Raw genomic sequence first — 20,054 nt, forward strand, 5'->3', positions numbered from 1 at the left:
GCAACAACAGAATGGATTTACAGAGCAATCAGAAGCTTTAATTTATTTGGTCAGAGGAGCATTTGCCAAAATACACACCGGATTACTCACAGTTTATAATCCTCCAGCTCTTGGTCTGTAGTTAGCAGCTCTCCTAATGACCATCATAATATTTGTGTGGAAGCAGATGCAACTGAAGCGTTTTGTTTACAATTTATTTTTGAGGGAAATAAAACGAACATTGCTAAGCCTGCCTGAGTGCCAAAGGCGCACACCGACAAATACGAGTCGTGCAGGGCCTTCACTTTAATTTCCTGGGAATTTGGTGCATTGTGTTTGCAGAGGAAGGACGGGGTGAGATAGTACAGAATAATCAGCATGCGACAGAGCGAAACACAAGTCATTACACGAGCAAAGTACAGGTAACCAAGGATGGCTAAGCGATTATAACAAATGGAATAACGCATTCAGGTGGTTCCATGCATTAATGCTTCACAACATTTCAACTACGAAACACAAAAACGACATAATGCATTGCAATCGCTTTTATTGGTGTTCAGGAACTGGCACGGGGCGAGTATTTTGTTTGCGATAACAAGAACATGCTCGCTTGCACATCCACACATGCAGGTGTAAACTAAACAGTGCTCATGTTATGTTACCAGATGTTCACGAATAGGTTCCTAACAACGCTCTCTCTAGCTATGACGTGCAACGAAGAAGTCGGTGTGGAAAACATACATTAAAAAGGCATACAAACTTGTCAGTGTTGTACAATCTTCAAGAAATATCAACAAAACAAAATTATTACCCAGATGCACATTCAGCCTTTCAGTGGGATACAAAACGTAAACTGTTCAGCCCAACGAAGGAATGTGCTCTTCATAGTGCTGTTCTGGTATATGCATTGAAAATAATTTCAGTAAAGTAAAACCATACTGGGCAGGTTTGGAAGTTTCAAGCACAAGGAGCACAGAATGACAACAAAACCTTGGGGCAAGTTTATGTTTGGAGGAAGGGAGGAGTGAGTGGGGTGGGGGGGCGGGGGGGGGGGGAAATCGGGGGAGGTGAGTGAAAGGTTAAATCCACCACCCAAGCTTCAAACTAAAGGTTAAACTGTAATAAGCAAAATAATTCATTCAAATAAGCATTAAAGAATACATTTGCTGAAATCACTTACAGCCGATGGAAATATGAAAAATTAATGTAGAAAAATGGGGGTGGGGTGGGGGCAGGAAGATTGTAATAAAGCAGGCACAGTTCCATCGATGGGTCTTAGCAGGGATTAGGATGGGGGCTATAGCCCCCACACCGTCGATGATAAATTGATACATTTAAACTCTCACACCATTTGTGAACATGCCTCCCGACCACTACCCCACTTCATCTAGAAAAGGTCCAAGAATCCATGCAATCAATTATTACATTTATGGAATCACCTGCTCAGCCAAACGATTCTAAAAACTTATGAAACTTACAACAAATGCAAAGACATTATTTTGGTGGAGAGAGAAAAGGTGAGAAAGAATGAGAGAAAAGGAGAGAGAAGGTGATCGAATGACAGAGAGAAATAAAGAAAGAAAACAAAAAAGAAAAAAAGAAGAGACAGAACGATGGTCAATGAGTTAAAGGAAAAGAGAAGAGGGGAGGAAGTGGGATGTATGAGGCATAAAGGTAAATGAGAGGGTTTCCACCAACCTGCACTCACAATGTGGTACATCTCCCATGAATGTAAACAGTCTGATAAAGCATGATCAACCACAAAATAATCATCCAGATCATCAGACGAGGATTTCAACGTTGGCCTTTTAAAGCTAAAAGTGCAAAAGGTTGCCAAAAACAATAATAAAATCTCACATCATAAGAATGCTACAACCTCCATGACGTACCAAGATCACTAGCCTGGTTCAAATGGTCTGGGCAGAACAGCGTCAATGACTGGATGTCTTGGAATGCCCCGGCTCCGGCAGCGCAAGGGTAGTGGTAAAAACTCCGGCAGTTCTCCTGCACGCACTTTATGGTCGCTCCCAAACGTTGGCAATAGGAACATCGCTGTCAACACAACAAAAGTGTAGCAATCAGGACAGAGAACTGTCGGCCTTTCATGAATGTGCAAAAACACCCAAAGCTATTTAAACCTCCGATTCCCTGCCCAAAATAAATTTAAAAAATTTAAAAGCAACTCTGTCAAAAGGATTACCGAAACCACAATTCCTTAAACTTTCAGTACACAAATCAAATAAATAGAACCAAACTAAGGCACAGGATGGAAAAGGGCTTTTGGACGAACTTGAGTAAGATATCTCCACATCAATTACCAAATCACCGAAACCTCATTTAACCTGTTGTACAATACCTGGGTAAACCAACTCCAACAGAGTAGAGCACCTATTCCAAAAGGTTTAAAAACACTTCATTTACGACAAAGGCTCTTGGAAAAATCAACACAAAATTGGTCTTACAAAAGGTTTCCAAAAGGTCTTACAAAAGGTACACAATAATTTCTGATTTGGAAAGTTCAAAATGACGATTTTTTTTTTTAAGTCAAGTCATACAAAATAAATGGAACACAATCTTTATGCACCAATTTTGGTTCCAGCCCAGGTTGGCAATTTGGAGGATATGTACCTGGGACAGCCCACAAACGACAGCTTTATCCACGTTCAACAGTGACTCATCCTCGGCCATGCACACACCCTCCGACCATGCCGCACAGCAGTGATGAGCCCAGCAGTATCCTGGATGGACAAATAACATACATCGAGTGAAGAACTACAGCATTTGATGAATGGATGGTGTGGCCTTTGGGGAGTGGTGTAGTGGCGATGATGACAGCAATAGGCCAACATCCAAAAGGTTGAGGATTCATATCTGGTTGAAAGGCATTACTAAATTATTATTCCAAGCTGATAGAAATCAAGCATGTTCCAAGTGAATTGTCATCTTGCTATTGGATGGTCAGCAAAAACGCAGATGTTAATTACTGTATTTTTTGGCATACAACTCGATACTTTTTTCCGGAAGTCCAGGCCTCGACTTATACAGTATTCAAAATCGACGTATCTATGGTTTAAGACGGAATGATGCTGTAGCTTGTGTTAAATACTGTAGCTCTATGTGATACCAAACATTTTGAAAAACAATAATTTACAATCCTCATTTTTCCAAAAGGTTGTCCCACAAAGTACTTGAAAGAATATGCACAAAACAGCTCGTTAATATTCATGCCCCTGGAAGTACCGAAGGTAGTGATGCCTTGTGAGTCAGAGAAGAAATAACACCACTATTGTGCTGACTGACTGACTGACAGTTTTGCTAACTACAGTAATTGATATAGCTTCCTCTCGTACTTCAATATCGATTTATCTCGGAATGACTGAAGAAACAAGCGTTACGCCTAGGTCCCCCGTCGGGGAAGTGATGTGAGTTGACAAAGTGGAACACGCAGAAAACATGCTATGATATGATATTTCGCTCACAAGGTTCAGACATACATGGAGGTGGCCATCTTGGATTTTGACGTGGCGACCCAATTTTCAATAGCGTTCTTCCTTATGCCTAGATACATCCACACACCAGAAGGTACTTCGCTTATTTTTCAAGATATTTCGCTCACAAGGTTCAGACATATATATGGTGGCGGCCATCTTGGATTTTGACGTGGCGACTCAATTTACAATAGCGGTCGTCCTTATGCCGAGATACACCCACACACCAAATTAGAAGTTGGTACTTCGCTTATCTTTCAAGATATTCATCTCACAAGATTCAGACATACATGGCGGCGGCCATCTTGGATTTTGACGTGGCGACCCAATTTTAAACAGCGTTCTTCCGTGTGCCTAGATACACCCACACACCAGATTAGAAGTTGGTACTTCGCTTATTTTTCGAGATATTTCGCTCACAAGGTTCAGACATATATATGGTGGCGGCCATCTTGGATTTTGACGTGGCGACCCAATTTTCAATAGCGTTCTTCCTTATGCCTAGATACACCCACACACCAGATTAGAAGTTGGTACTTTGCTTATTTTTCAAGATATTTCGCTCACATGGTTTTTTTTTTTTTGGTTTTTTTTTGTATACTGAATCGAGGCTCGTGAAAGAGCTAAAAGACATATATATGGTGGCGGCCATCTTGGATTTTGACGTGGCGACCCAATTTTCAATAGAGTTCTTCCTTATGGCGAGATACACCCACACACCAAATTAGAAGTTGGCAATTCGCTTATTTTTCAAGATATTCATCTCACAAGGTTCGGACATACATGGCGGCGGCCATCTTGGATTTTGACGTGGCGACCCAATAGATACAACCACACACCAGATTAGACGTTGGTACTTCGCTTATTGTTCAAGATATTTCGCTCACAAGTTTCAGACATATATATGTGGTGGCGGCCATCTTGGATTTTGACGTGGCGACCCAATTTTCAATAGCGTTTGGCCTTATGCCGAGATACACCCACACACCAAATTAGAAGTTGGTACTTCGCTTATTTTTCAAGATATTCATCTCACAAGGTTCAGACATACATGGGGGCGGCTATCTTGGATTTTGACGTGGCGACCCAATTTTCAATGGCGTTCTTCCTTATGCCTAGATACACCCACACACCAGATTAGAAGTTGGTACTTCGCTTATTTTTCAAGATATGCAGGTTACAAGGTTCAGACATACATGGCATCAGACATACATGGCGGTGGCCATCTTGGATTTTGACGTGGGTTGCACCCACACACCAAATTCGAATGCGGTTCTTCGCTTACGCACGCACGCACGCACGCCCGCACGCATGCACGCCCGGACACACGGACGGAGGGGAAAGCCATAGTCCCCCTTTCGCTCCGCTGTGCGACGGGGGACAAAAATGGAAAATAATCAGCCCATTTGATTTACACTCCACAAACGCCAAATATATGGCATTGACCCTAAAGGAGAGGGCAATCTACCAGCCCCTCCTGGTCTGGTCGACACGTGATGCCAGCCCACCAAAACGTGCCACCTCCATATAAAAAGAGTACTAAATGCCGTGTATTTTCGGACAAAAATGGCGCACAACCAACTAAAATGAGGAACGATTCCACCAATTTCTACAAACCGGAGAGAACAGATTCTGAAATTCCAACCACGACTCTCATTCTGCCTCAGGTGTCTACATCAAGCCTTAAGCAAACTACAAAGCTTGGCCCGTGCATTCAGCCAATTCAGATGGTTGTGAACATTCTTCTTTACAGACGAAGTGAGATTCTGACTTGATTATATACTGATGAATATGGCAGGGTCGAGAGACGTTTTGGTGAAGATTTCTTAATGCACCTTGTTATTTTTAAGTAAAGATGATGAAGCTCATGGAGAAGCTCAACAGCAGAGAGCAATACTGTAGATTTCCATACTGACAGAAGCTAAAAGGACATGGTGCAGAATCCGTGCAGTTTTTGAGAAAAAAATGACATTGGTGGGATCTACGATTAGCAAATTTGATTGGTTGAGATCATATAAAATGCCACAATATTTTGTCTAAGCACTGCTAAACGAGGGGATTTTGAAAGTGCCAATAAGTCGATTTTTGTTCTACAGAGTTGAAGCATATAATTCAATTGAAATAAAACAAGGATTTTGAGGGTTGGAGAAAAAAAAAAAGAAGAATTTGGAAGTTTACCGCTGTTGAAGTAGTGTCTTTTACACCTTATTGAACACGCTACATAAGTTATTCATGCCTGTTGTTTGTGTCCTCAATGATGTCCTGAAAAACAGTACGTTTTCTGCTTGGAATGATATTCAATTTTGTGTGAGTGCCACAGGAAGACAGAGTAAAATAAGTCACACCAATGTCCAAAGGAAGTGCTTCAGTTTGGCATTTTTAATATGAAATAGGCAAATCCAAGAAACAAAAGAAACCCTTTAGAATTACCCTTTCGAAGCCTTTAAAATTACCCTTTAGAAACCTCTAGAATTACACTTTGGAACCCTTTACAATTAAACACGGTGGGTTAGAAAGGTTCTTCATGATTATTGACAGACGGATGGAGAGATGGAAGGAAGGACATGGACGGCCAAAACGGCCGAATACAGATGGATGGACGCCCAAATATTGAAGTGGCTTCACCACTTTAAAAATATGTCCCTTCTCTCTGAGCATGCGCATTCGGGACTAATTCAAAGACAAAGTACTGCAAAACTACAGGTTTGCTTTCCGATCCTGTTCTGATTCGTGTTCAAACATTCAATCGAAATCTTGAAAATAAATTATGTGCATAAGTAAGTCATCATTCATTATCTGTATGCCAAGTTTGAACAACATCGATAAATGCATGTCCGAGAAATGGTTCAGGATGTGTTCAACATTGAGTTTTTTAGAACTAAAATTACCACCAGTTGGCCATCTTCGATTGCATCATGACGCAAAATGATGTGCAAATGTGCACAATCATGTATTGCCTTTCTGCAAAGTATGAACAAAATCAATCCATACATCTCTGAGATATGGTTGCAGATGAACGGATGGGAGAAACCCAATCCATAAGCTCTCATGACCGATGGTCATAAATTTAATATTCCAATACAAATGGGTCATTATATCATATGCATGCAATTTTAGATTTTTGGCATTCAATTAAAACATTTATGGCTGATATCCCACTTCACTGATGATGTCATCATTATCACACTTTTATTCCGCATTGCGAGTACTTGACAATGAGCCAAGTTTCAAATTTTTCCACTCAGTGGTTTCCGAGAAATAATTATTTAACAACTACAGATATATTCAAAGTACTCTGCCCCCAAACCAAATAAATAAATAACATCCTCTAGCGCGGCATTGCCGGGGCGATACAGCTATTGCAGCACATAGAGATGGTATTGGGAGGGAGAGGTGTACAGTAATCGATTAATTGCATAATTAAAATCAATAAACAATAATCACAAAATAATTTCTTAATCAATTGGATAATAGCATAACAAAACCACCAGTTTTTCATCCGAAGCTGTAGCTTTTTGAAAATTAATCAAAAAAAAAAAATTATTTGATGAATCAATAAATAATAAATCGATTGATAAATCAATAAATCAAAAATATCCTTTATAGCCACATCACTTGGTCCATGTGCGTCCGAATATCAGCTTCCTAGCTCAAAAGGTGCCCGAGATATTACCCAGATGAGAAAGAAAAAAAAATTTGATTAATAATAAAATAAAATAAAAAAGAATGGTAAAATAATGAAATTATTCATCAATTAGCTAAAACAATACCGAAATCACCACCGTTTCATCCGTATCTGTAACTTTAAAAAAAATTGAGTCATTGATGGAATAATTAAATAATTAATCAATTAATTGATTAATCAATAAATCAAAAATAGCCTTTGCAGCCAAATCACTTGGTCATTGTCGTGTCCAAATATCAGCTTCTCAGCTCAAAAGGTGCCCGAGATATTGGCCAGAAGAGAAAGGAAATAAATAAGCACTTAATTAATCGATAATAATCAAGTAATAAAACAATTAATTAATTAATAAAAATATATATATATCATTTTTGACAAAGTACTTGCTGACTATTGTGTCGAAATTTCAGCTTCCTCGCTCAAAGGATGGCTGAGATATCGCCCGGACAAACAAACAAGAAAACTAGAAAACAAACAAACAAGGAAACAAATAAATCAATGATTAATAATGAAAATAAATAAATAATAATCATTAAATAATTAAATAATTAATCAATTGGCTAATAGAATACCTAAACCACCACCGTTTCACCCGAATCTGTAATTTAAATTTAAAACAATAATTAAGTAAAGAATCAAATAATTAAATAATTAATCCATTAATTGATAAATCAATAAATCAAAAATATCCTTGATAGCCACATCACTTGGTCACTCATGTCCAAATATTAGCTTCCCAGCTCAAAAGGTGCCTGAGATATTGGCCAAATGAGAAAGAAAATAAATAAATGATGAATAATGAAAATAAATAAATAATAATCATTAAAAAATTAAATTATTAATCAATTCGGTCAGAGAACACATAAACCACCACCATTTCATCGGAATCTGTAACTTTAAAATAAAAACAAAATTAGTAATTAATCGAATAAGTAAATAATTAATCGATTAATTGATTAATTAATAAATCAAAAATAGCCTTTGCAGCCAAATCACCTGCTCATTGGCATGTCCAAATATCAGCTTCCTAACTCAAAAGGTGCCTGAGTTAATGGTCAGAAGAGAAAGGAAATTTGATTAATTTAAAAAGTACTTAATTAATCGCTAATAATTAAATAACTCCTCAATTAATTGATTAATCAAAAAACAAAAATACCTTTTTGATAAAGGACTTGCTCACTATTGTGCCGAAATTTCAGCTTCCTAGCTCAAAGGATGGCTGAGGTATCGCCCAGACAAACAAACAAGAAAAAGAAAACAAACAACCAGTGAAAACTGAGTACTCCCTTTCAGCGTGCGTCACTGCCGAGCCCCCTTCGGTGCCCGGCAATGACGTTTTGCAATGCCTGGAGATAGCATAGGAAAGGAGCGGTGTACAAAAATATCCTTGATAGCCACATCACTTGGTCACTGTCATGTCCAAATATTAGCTTCCCAGCTCAAAAGGTGCCTGAGATATTGGCCAAATGAGAAAGAAAATAAATAAATGATTAATGATGAAAATAAATACATAATTATCATTTAAAAAGTAAATTATTAATCAATTCGGTCACAGAACACAAAAACCACCACCATTTCATCAGAATCTGTGACTGAATTTCTTTTCTTTTTTTTTTGTAATTCATCGAATAATTAAATAATTAATCGATTAATTTATTAATTGATTAATCAATAAATCAAAAATATCCTCGATAGCCACATCACTTGGTCACTCATGTCCAAATATTAGCTTCCGAGCTCAAAAGGTGCCTGAGATATTGGCCAAATGAGAAAGAAAATAAATAAATGATTAATAATGAAAATAAATAAATAATAATCATTAAAAAATTAAATTATTAATCAATTCGGTCATAGAACACATAAACTACCGCCATTTCATCAGAATCTGTAACTGAAAAAAAAAAAAAAAAAAAATTAATCGAATAATTAAATAATTAATCGATTAATTGACAAGTACAGATACATTCAAAGTACACCGCTCCCATGCCAAATAATTAAATATGCTACAGCGCGGCATTGCCGGGGCGCCTGGCAATACTGCAGTGCAGCTCATCGAGGTTGCATTGGGAGGGAGAGGTGTACACTAATTGATTGATTAATTGTATAATTAAAATCAATAAAAGATTGTCACAAAATATTTTCTTAATCAATTGGCTAATAGCATAACTAAACCACTCCTGCTTCATCCGAAGATGTATCTTTAGAAATATAATTAAATAAGTCATTAATAAAAAATTATATAATTAATTCATTAATCATTAAATAAATAATCGATTAAATGATTAATCAAGAAATCAAAAATATCCTTGATAGCCACATCAATTGGTCACTGTCATGTCAAAATATTAGCTTCCCAGCTCAAAAGGTGCCTGAGATATTGGCCAAATGAGAAAGAAAATAAATGAATGATTAATAATGAAAATAAATAAATAATAATCATTAAAAAATTAAATTATTAATCAATTCGGTCACAGAACACATAAACCACCACCACTTCATCAGAAACTGTAACTGAAAAAAAAAAATTCTTAGTAATTCATCGAATAATTAAATAATTAATCGATTAATTCATTAATTAATAAATCAAAAATAGCCTTTGCAGCCAAATCACCTGGTCATTGGCATGTCCAAATATAAGCTTCCTAACTCAAAAGGTGGCTTTTGAGTTAGGAAATCAAAAGGTTCAGACATACATGGCGGTGGCGACCCAATTACTGAGTAATTACTGAGTTAATGGTCAGAAGAGAAAGGAAATATGATTAATTAAATAAGTACTTCATCAATCGCTAATAATTAAATAACTCCTCAATTAATTGATTCATCAAAAAACAAAAAATAACGTTTTTGAGAAAGCACTTGCTCACTATTGTGCCGAAATTTCAGCTTCCTCGCTCAAAGGATGGCTGAGATATCGCCCGGACAAACAAACAAACAAGTACACATACATTCAAAGTACCCGGCCCCCATGCCAAATAAGGAAATATCCTTAAGCGCGGCATTGCCGGAGTGCCTCCGGCGCCCGGCAATACCGCAGTGCAGCTCTGACGCTGCATTGGGAGGGAGAGGTGTACACTAATTGATTGATTAAATGTATAATTAAAATCAATAAAAGATTATCACAAAATATTTACTTAATCAATTGGCTAATAGCATAACTAAACCACTAGTGCTTCATCCGAAGATGTATCTTTTAGAAATTTAATTAAATAACTCATTAATAAAAAATTAAATAATTAATTGATTAATCAATAAATAATTAATCAATTAAGCAATAAATAATTAATCGATTAAATGATTAATCAATAAATCAAAAATATCCTTGATAGCTGTCACTGTCATGTCCAAATATTAGCTTCCCAGCTCAAAAGGTGCCTGAGATATTGGCCAAATGAGAAAGAAAATAAATAAATGATTAATGAGGAAAATAAATAAATAATCATGAAAAAATTAAGTTATTCATCAATTCGGTCACAGAACACAAACCACCACCATTTCATCAGAATCTAACTTAAAAAAAAAAAAAAAATTTGACATTAATCGAATAATTAAATAATTAATCGATTAATTGATTAATTGATTAATTAATAAATCAACAATAGTCTTTGCAGCCAAATCACCTGGTCATTGGCATGTCCAAATATCAGCTTCCTAACTCAAAAGGTGCCTGAGTTAATGGTCAGAAGAGAAAGGAAATTTGATTAATTAAATAGGTACTTAACTAATCGCTAATAATTAAATAACTCCTCAATTAATTAATTAATTAAAAAACAAAAAATACTGTTTTTGAAAAAGGACTTGCTCACCATTGTCCCAAAATTTCAGCTTCCTAGCTCAAAGGATGGCTGAGATATCGCCCGGACAAACAAACAAACAAACAAGAAAGAAAACAAACAAGTACAGATACATTCAAAGTACACCGCCCCCATGCCAAATAATTAAATATCCCACAGCGCGTCATTGCCGGGGCGCCTCCGGCGCCCGGCAATACCGCAGTGCACCTCATGGAGGCTGCATTGGGAGGGAGAGGTGTACGCTAATTGATTGATTAATTGTATAATTAAAATCAATAAAAGATTATCACAAAATATTTTCTTAATCAATTGGCTAAAAGCATAACTAAACCACAAGTGCTTCATCCGAAGATGTATCTTTTAGGAATTTAATTAAATAAGTCATAAATAAAAAATTAAATAATTGATTGATTAATCAATAATTAATCAATTAATCAATAAATAATTAATCGATTAAATGATTAATCAATAAATCAAAAATATCCTTGATAGCCACATCACTTGGTCACTGTCAGGTCCAAATATTAGCTTCCCAGCTCAAAAGGTGCCTGAGATATTGGGCAAATAAGAAAGAAAATAAATAAATGATTAATATTGAAAATAAATAAATAATAATAATTAAAAAATTAAATTAGTAATGAATTCGGTCACAGAACACATAAACCACCACCATTTCATCAGAATCTGTAACTGAAAAAAAAAAAAAAAATTAGTAATTAATCGAATAATTAAATAATTAATCGATTAATTGATTAATTGATTGATCAATAAATCAAAAATATCCTCGATAGCCACATCACTTGGTCACTCATGTCCAAATATTAGCTTCCGAGCTCAAAAGGTGCCTGAGATATTGGCCAAATGAGAAAGAAAATAAATAAATGATTCATAATGAAAATAAATAAATAATAATCATAAAAAAATTAAATTATTAATCAATTCGGTCAGAGAACACATGAACCACCACCATTTCATCGGAATCTGTAACTTTAAAATAAAAAAAAATTTAGTCATTAATCGAATAATTAAATAATTAATCGATTGATTAATTAATAAATCAAAAATATCCTTTGCAGCCAAATCACCTGGTCATTGGCATGTCCAAATATCAGCTTTCTAACTCAAAATGTGCCTGAGTTAATGGTCAGAAGAGAAAGGAAATTTGATTAATTAAATAAGTACTTAATTAATCGCTAATAATTAAATAACTCCTCAATTAATTGATTATTCAAAAAACAAAAAATACCGTTTTTGACAAAGGACTTGCTCATAGTTAGGTCCAAAACTTCAATTCCGTGACCATTTTCTGGCCAGTAAGGTTTGACGATTGATTTGACTTCTATTGACATTTTATAACAAAAATAGCCTCTCTGTCCCTCCCAAAAATCCCGGCATTTTTCGCCAGAGGCCCGAATCCAAGATGACCGCCGGCACTATCTTGAAAAATTAAGTTTTGAACCAGAACACCTAGAATCACGTACAAAGACACTTTTTTGGGTAATTTGACCACGAGGATTCCGAATCTGACATTAGTTTGACGTTATGACATTATTTTGACCCAGAAATCCAAGATGGCCACCATCCAGTAGAGCGAAAATGCAACTTTTAAATGGGAGAACATATGATCATGAATTAACACATTATTTTGGCTGAAAGGCAAGCATTACAAAAGGGGGCTGCGTTGCTTGAGGCTTATGTATGAGGCGCTCATGAGTCATGAGTCAGCTGGTGCAGGAGAGGCTCGTGCCCTGCCTGGCTGATGACGAGGGAGAACCTCGAGTTTCTGAGAGATACTAGTCTTTCCCAAGAATCCCGTGCTGCTGCTCATGCAGCACTGGAGGAGGATGCTGAAACATAATGCTTCTGGCCACATTCGGGGTGGAAGCATTAAAAAAATGAAATTAAAAAAAATACTTTAAAAGTTGGGGACCATTTACAAACTTTGCATCAAAATAAACAAAAGACCCACCTGGGTGGCATGCTGTATAAACAAGATTTTAAAAAAAATAAAAAGGGAGAGAGCAAGATGCGAGAGGAGAAAGAGGTGAGCAAGAGGAAGGGGGAGAGGAGAGAGAGGAGAGAGGAGGAAGAGAAGAGAGGAGAAAGAGGAGAGAGAAGAGAAAGAGGTGAGAGAGAGGGGAGGAAGAGAGGAGAGAAAGAGGAGAGAGGGGGGGGGGGAGAGGAGAATGAGAGGAGAGCAAGGGGAGAGCAAGGGGAGAGCAAAAGAGAGAGCAGAACAAGAGAGAGAGGAGAACGAGAGAGAGAGAGGAGAACGAGAGAGAGAGGAGAACGAGAGAGAGAGGAGAACGAGAGAGAGAGGAGAACGAGAGAGAGAGGAGAACGAGAGAGAGAGGAGAACGAGAGAGAGAGAGAGGAGAACGAGAGAGAGAGAGAGGAGAACGAGAGAGAGAGGAGAACAAGAGAGAGAGGAGAACAAGAGAGAGTAGGAGAACGAGAGAGAGAGAGAGGAGAACGAGAGAGAGAGAGAGAGGAGAACGAGAGAGAGAGGAGAACGAGAGAGAGAGAGGAGAACGAGAGAGAGAGAGAGAGGAGAACGAGAGAGAGAGAGAGAGAGAGAGGAGAACGAGAGAGAGAGGAGAACGAGAGAGAGAGGAGAACGAGAGAGAGAGGAGAACGAGAGAGAGAGGAGAACGAGAGAGAGAGGAGAACGAGAGAGAGAGAGGAGAACGAGAGAGAGAGGAGAACGAGAGAGAGGGGAGAACGAGAGAGAGGGGAGAACGAGAGAGAGGGGAGAACGAGAGAGAGGGGAGAACGAGAGAGAGAGGAGAACGAGAGAGAGAGGAGAACGAGAGAGAGAGGAGAATGAGAGAGAGAGGAGAACGAGAGAGAGAGGAGAACGAGAGAGAGAGAGGAGAACGAGAGAGAGAGAGGAGAACGAGAGAGAGAGGAGAACGAGAGAGAGAGGAGAATGAGAGAGAGAGGAGAACGAGAGAGAGAGGAGAACGAGAGAGAGAGGAGAACGAGAGAGGAGAACGAGAGAGAGAGGAGAACGAGAAAGAGAGGAGAACGAGAGAGAGAGAGGAGAACGAGAGAGAGAGAGGAGAACGAGAGAGAAAGAGAGAGGAGAACGAGAGAGAGAGAGAGAGAGGAGAACGAGAGAGAGGAGAAGGAGAGAGAGAGAGGAGAACGAGAGAGAGAGAGGAGAACGAGAGAGAGAGAGGAGAACGAGAGAGAGAGAGGAGAACGAGAGAGAGGAGAACGAGAGAGAGAGAGAGGAGAACGAGAGAGAGAGAGAGAGAGGAGAACGAGAGAGAGAGGAGAACGAGAGAGAGAGGAGAACGAGAGAGAGAGGAGAACGAGAGAGAGAGGAGAACGAGAGAGAGAGGAGAACGAGAGAGAGAGAGGAGAACGAGAGAGAGAGGAGAACGAGAGAGAGAGGAGAACGAGAGAGAGGGGAGAACGAGAGAGAGGGGAGAACGAGAGAGAGGGGAGAACGAGAGAGAGGGGAGAACGAGAGAGAGGGGAGAACGAGAGAGAGGGGAGAACGAGAGAGAGGGGAGAACGAGAGAGAGAGGAGAACGAGAGAGAGAGGAGAACGAGAGAGAGAGGAGAACGAGAGAGAGAGGAGAACGAGAGAGAGAGGAGAACGAGAGAGAGAGAGGAGAACGAGAGAGAGAGAGGAGAACGAGAGAGAGAGGAGAACGAGAGAGAGAGGAGAACGAGAAAGAGAGGAGAACGAGAGAGAGAGAGAGAGGAGAACGAGAGAGAGAGAGAGAGAGAAAGAGAGAGGAGAACGAGAGAGAGAGAGAGAGAGAGAGAGAGGAGAACGAGAGAGAGGAGAAGGAGAGAGAGAGAGGAGAACGAGAGAGAGAGAGGAGAACGAGAGAGAGAGAGGGGAGAACGAGAGAGAGAGAGGAGAACGAGAGAGAGGAGAACGAGAGAGAGAGAGGAGAACGAGAGAGAGAGAGAGGAGAACGAGAGAGAGAGAGAGAGAGGAGAACGAGAGAGAGAGAGAGAGGAGAACGAGAGAGAGAGAGAGGAGAACGAGAGAGAGAGAGGAGAACGAGAGAGAGAGAGAGGAGAACGAGAGAGAGAGAGGAGAACGAGAGAGAGAGAGAGGAGAACGAGAGAGAGAGAGGAGAACGAGAGAGAGAGGAGAACGAGAGAGAGAGAGAGGAGAACGAGAGAGAGAGAGGAGAACGAGAGAGAGAGGAGAACGAGAGAGAGAAAGGAGAACGAGAGAGAGAGGAGAACGAGAGAGAGAGAGGAGAACGAGAGAGAGAGAGAGAGAGAGAGCGGAGAATGAGAGAGAGAGAGAGAGAGAGAGAGAGAGAGAGAACGAGAGAGAGAGAGGAGAACGAGAGAGAGAGAGAGGAGAACGAGAGAGAGAGAGGAGAACGAGAGAGAGAGAGGAGAACGAGAGAGAGAGAGAGGAGAACGAGAGAGAGAGCGAGAGAGGAGAACGAGAGAGAGAGGGGAGAACGAGAGAGAGAGAGAGGAGAACGAGAGAGAGAGGAGAACGAGAGAGAGAGGACAACGAGAGAGAGAGAGGAGAACGAGAGAGAGAGAGGAGAACGAGAGAGAGAGAGGAGAACGAGAGAGAGAGGAGAACGAGAGAGAGAGGAGAACGAGAGAGAGGAGAACGAGAGGGAGAGGAGAACGAGAGAGAGAGAGGAGAACGAGAGAGAGAGGGGAGAACGAGAAAGAGGGAGAGAGGAGAACGAGGGAGAACGAGAACGAGAACGAGAACGAGAACGAGAACGAGAACGAGAGAGAGAGAGAGAGAGAGAGAGAGAGAGAGAGGAGATCAAGGGTGAGAGGAGAATATAATGAGGGACAAGAATGAATTCCTCAAGAATGAGAATAGGACGACGAGGAGAAAGAGGAGAAAGAGGAGAAAGAGGAGAAAGAGGAGAAAGAGGAGAAAGAGGAGAAAGAGGAAAAAGAGGCGAAAGAGGAGAAAGAGGAGAAAGAGGAGAAAGAGGAGAAAGAGGAGAAAGAGGAGAAAGAGAGAGAGAGAGGAGGAGATAGAGAAAGAGAAGAGAGTGAGGAGAAGACAAGTTCGGAGAAAAGGCATAGAGAGGAGAGAAAGCAGTAAGAGGAGAAAGTGTTGAGAAATGGGGTGATAGATGGGGTGATAGATGGAGTGAGAAATGGGGACAGAAATGGGGGGAGGGGGAGAAATGGTGGAAGAAAGTGGTGGAAGAAAATGGTAGAAGAAAGGGGGGGGGGAGAAACTGGTAGAAGAAAGGGGGGGGGGAGAAAGAGGGGGGGAAGAAAGGGGGGGGGAAGAAAGGGGGGGGAAGAAAGGGGGGGGGGACAACGGGGGAAGAAAGAAAGGGGGTAGAAGGAAAAGGGGAAGAAGGAAAAGTGGAAGAAGGAAAGGAGGAAGAAAGAAAGGGGGAAAGATAGAAAGGAGGGAACAAGGGGAGGTAGCTAGGTGGGAAAAAGGGGGGAAGAAGGAGGGGAAGAAAGGGCGGAGGAAGAGGAGGAGGAAGAGGAGAATAGGAAGGGGGAGGAGGAGAGAGTAAAGAGAGACAAGCGTTACGCCTAGGTCCCCCGTCGGTGAAGTGATGCGAGTTGACAAAGTGGACGACGCAAGGCGGCCATCTTGGATTTTGACATGGCGACCCAATTTTCAATAGCGTTCTTCCTTATGCGTAGATACACCCACACACCAGATTAGAAGTTAGTAGTTCGTTTATTTTTCAAGATATTGTGCTCACAAGGTTGACATATATATGGTGGTGGCCATCTTGGATTTTGACGTGGCGACCCAATTTTCAATGGCGTACTTCCTTATGCCAAGATACACCCACACACCAGATTAGAAGTTGCTACTTCGCTTATTTTTCAAGATATTCGACTCACAAGGTTCAGACATACATGGCGGCGGCCATCTTGGATTTTGACGTGGCGACCCAATTTTCAATAGCGTTCTTCCTTATGCGTAGATACACCCACACACCAGATTAGAATTTAGTAGTTCGTTTATTTTTCAAGATATTTCGCTCACAAGTTTCAGACATATATATGGTGGCGGCCATCTTGGATTTGGACATGGCGACCTAATTTTCAATAGGGTTCTTCCATATGCCCAGTTGCACCCACACGCCAAATTAGAATTTGGTCCTTCGCTTACGCACGGACGCACACACGGATGGAGGGAAAACCATAGCCCCCTTTCGCTCCGCAGTGCAACGGGGGACAAAAAGAGATGGTGGGGACTGAGAGGGTTAAAGGGAGGGGGAGAGAGAGGGTGAAGAGACAGAGGAGCGAGAGAGAAAAAGATCAACACATCAGGTAAGCATATGAGCACTTTTTGTGCATACAGTCAGTATCGTTAACTTACCAGTGGCATCGAAGAGGGTGCGAGGATTCACGCTCTCCGGCAATCCTACATGACTCAACTCGTCCCAGACGTGAGATGAGGAGATACCGTCCGAAGTCGCGTTCTTGCCCACAAAAGTAGTGTCACGCAATTGATTGGACCGAGAAGACTGCTTCAATTCCCTGTGTGATAAAACAGGCCTGCAGATTATCACTCATGCTTTCATATTACAATGCAGCAAATCAAACATGCATGTTGAAAGCACATGAAAATGAGGATATTATTATAAAACAAGCATTCTGAGTATTGCGCTGCAATACATGTCCCCTACCGGCAGTGTGAATTATATAATTACCAACTCACGGTCTGAGGTAACTCGGCTAAAAATTATCCGATTTGCACCAAATAAAGTTCGTGAATGGTTGCAACGACCCCTACTTCTCACTAAAAGTGGAAACAGAATGTAAATCGGAGTTAAAACAAGGAATATTAACAGCTTTGACTTACCGCACTCCAAATTATAGTCCGGAAAACTGTTTGGGAAATTACCAAAGTTCAAAGTGCCATAACTTTGTCAAAAATGATCGAAACGTCGTGAACTTCGAACTTGCTCTATAACTTATCATGAGGAAACCATGTGCCAAGTTTGAAAACATTAGCATTATGTGTTTAGAAAAAAAAAGTCCGGAAAGCTGTTCTTTGCGTGACGGACTGACAGACTGACGGACGGACAGACTGACAGACTGACAGACGGAGGAACGGCGTGCAAACCCAAAGTCCCCTCTGGTGTACACCGGTTGGGGACTAATAAGGGTATTTAACGGAAAACAACAAATGAGCTAACAAACACCAACATCAATAATACTCGATTCTGTATTCCAAACCAGACAAAGAGCATTCAAAATAAATCACAACACATGCCTCTTGGAAGCGTGCGGCAATAAAGAGCTGCCATTTCCAGCCTGTGCTCCATCTGCATCTCGTTTCCCGGAAGGAGAAGGCTTGCGAAACGAGTGTGTGTAGCCCAGGGTTGGGCTGCAGTGCATCAGGTCTCCCTGTCCCAGGTAACCCTCCTCACCGCAGTTGCAAAAGGCACAGAGTTTCACGCTGTCTGTTTCCGAGCTCCTATGACAAAAATTGGTGGTGTGTTAAAGTTAATGTTGCAGAATACATTTTTTAAACTTTGTGTCAAGGTAAGGAGGCTGTAGAAGAAGAGGAGTAAGTAAAGAAGAGAATGTCAAAATGTTTAAGAAAGGAGGAATGTTTTCATTGCAACAGAAAAGCAGAAAATGTATAAAACAATAAAACATCTGACCACTTCCATGTTCCATGGACTTCAGGTCTGCTTCTTATTGGCTTATTGACCTCCTTTAGGTCTGCTCCTGTTGCTGTTACTGTTACTGTTTTCACCCGTCTGTTTGTGTGTCTGTCAGTGAGCGGGATATCTCAAAATGTTATGGACGGATTTGGACAAAACTTGGTGGACAGATTGGGTGTGTGACAAGGAGAAAATGTTTCGATTTTGGTAAAGATCCAGATATTATAATTTCACAAGTGATTCTTCACCATTGAAAGATAGGACCAAAACTATGTACAGCACGATATCTCAAAAAGTTGGGGACGGGTTGTGACAAAACTTGGTGGATGAGTTAAGTAGGTGACAAGAACAAGCCGATTAAATTTTGGTAAAGGTCTGGATGCAGATCCGTCCGATCAGTGGGATACAAAACGTAAACTGTTCAGCCTGGTGGAGGTATGCGCTCTGCCGAGTGCCATTCCAGATGCTGCTGTTTCTATCTTCATTGCTATTTTTTTTGTCCCCCTGTTCCCCTTTTCTCATTCTTTCATTCCCAAAAATGTTGCTATGCTGCCCCTACTGTTGGTGGATTGCCTGCTCTTTTGTCTTGTTGCCTTGCTCTTCCAAGATGCTCAATTTTATAAGGAAAACCCCTAACCTTACTGTTCCACAGATAATTCCACTGGTCGACAGAGTTGTCATGAGACATTATGACTGTCGAATGAAGGAGCCGTATATTTTTCCATACGATCTACAAGGGCAAGTAAAATTAAACAAGCGTTACGCCTAGGTCCCCCGTCGGTGAAGTGATGTGAGTTGACAAAGTGGAAGACGCAAGGCGGCCATCTTGGATTTTTACGTGGCGACCCAATTTTCAATAGCGTTCTTCCTTATGCCTAGATACACCCACACACCAGATTAGAAGTTGGTACTTCGCTTATTTTTCAACATATTCCACTCACAAGGTTCAGACATACATAGCGGTGGCCATCTTGGATATTGACGTGGCGACCCAATTTTCAATAGCGTTCTTCCTTATGCGTAGATACACCCACACACCAGATTAGAAGTTAGTAGTTCGTTTATTGTTCAAGATATTTCGCTCACAAGGTTCAGACATATATATGGTGGTGGCCATCTTGGATTTTGATGTGGCGAGCCAATTTTCAATAGCATTCTTCCTTATGCCTAGATACACCCACACACCAGATTAGAAGTTGGTACTTCGCTTATTTTTCAAAAGATATTCCGCTCACAAGGTTCAGACCTACATGGCGGTGGCCATCTTGGATTTTGACGTGGCGACCCAATTTTCAACAGCGTTCTTCCTTATGCCTAGATACACCCACACACCAGATAAGAAGTTGGTACTTCGCTTATTTTTCAAGATATTCCGCTCACAAGGTTCAGACATACATGGTGGTGGCCATCTTGGATTTTGACGTGGGTTGCACCCACACACCAAATTAGAATTCGGTCCTTCGCTTACTCACGCATGCACGCACGCACGCACGCACGTACGCCC

The 20,054-nt window shown here is 40.5% G+C and overlaps 1 protein-coding gene across 1 annotated transcript in view; it reads right to left on the reverse strand.

Moving 5' to 3' along the window:
• The window catches only part of LOC137429979 (histone-lysine N-methyltransferase 2C), a 304,487-nt gene that overhangs the window by 203,315 nt on the left and 81,118 nt on the right, over positions 1-20,054 (reverse strand). The window contains exons 5-8 of the mRNA XM_068120407.2: positions 18,154-18,357; positions 17,254-17,414; positions 2,608-2,717; positions 1,869-2,031 (exon numbers count right to left, since the gene is read on the reverse strand). Of these exons, the coding sequence (XP_067976508.2) occupies positions 1,869-2,031; positions 2,608-2,717; positions 17,254-17,414; positions 18,154-18,357 (638 nt within the window). The remainder of the gene's footprint in view (positions 1-1,868; positions 2,032-2,607; positions 2,718-17,253; positions 17,415-18,153; positions 18,358-20,054) is intronic.

Source organism: Myxine glutinosa, chromosome 6 (genome assembly GCF_964187855.1).
Source record: "Myxine glutinosa chromosome 6, kmMyxGlut1.1, whole genome shotgun sequence".
Taxonomy (NCBI): Eukaryota; Metazoa; Chordata; class Myxini; order Myxiniformes; family Myxinidae; genus Myxine; species Myxine glutinosa.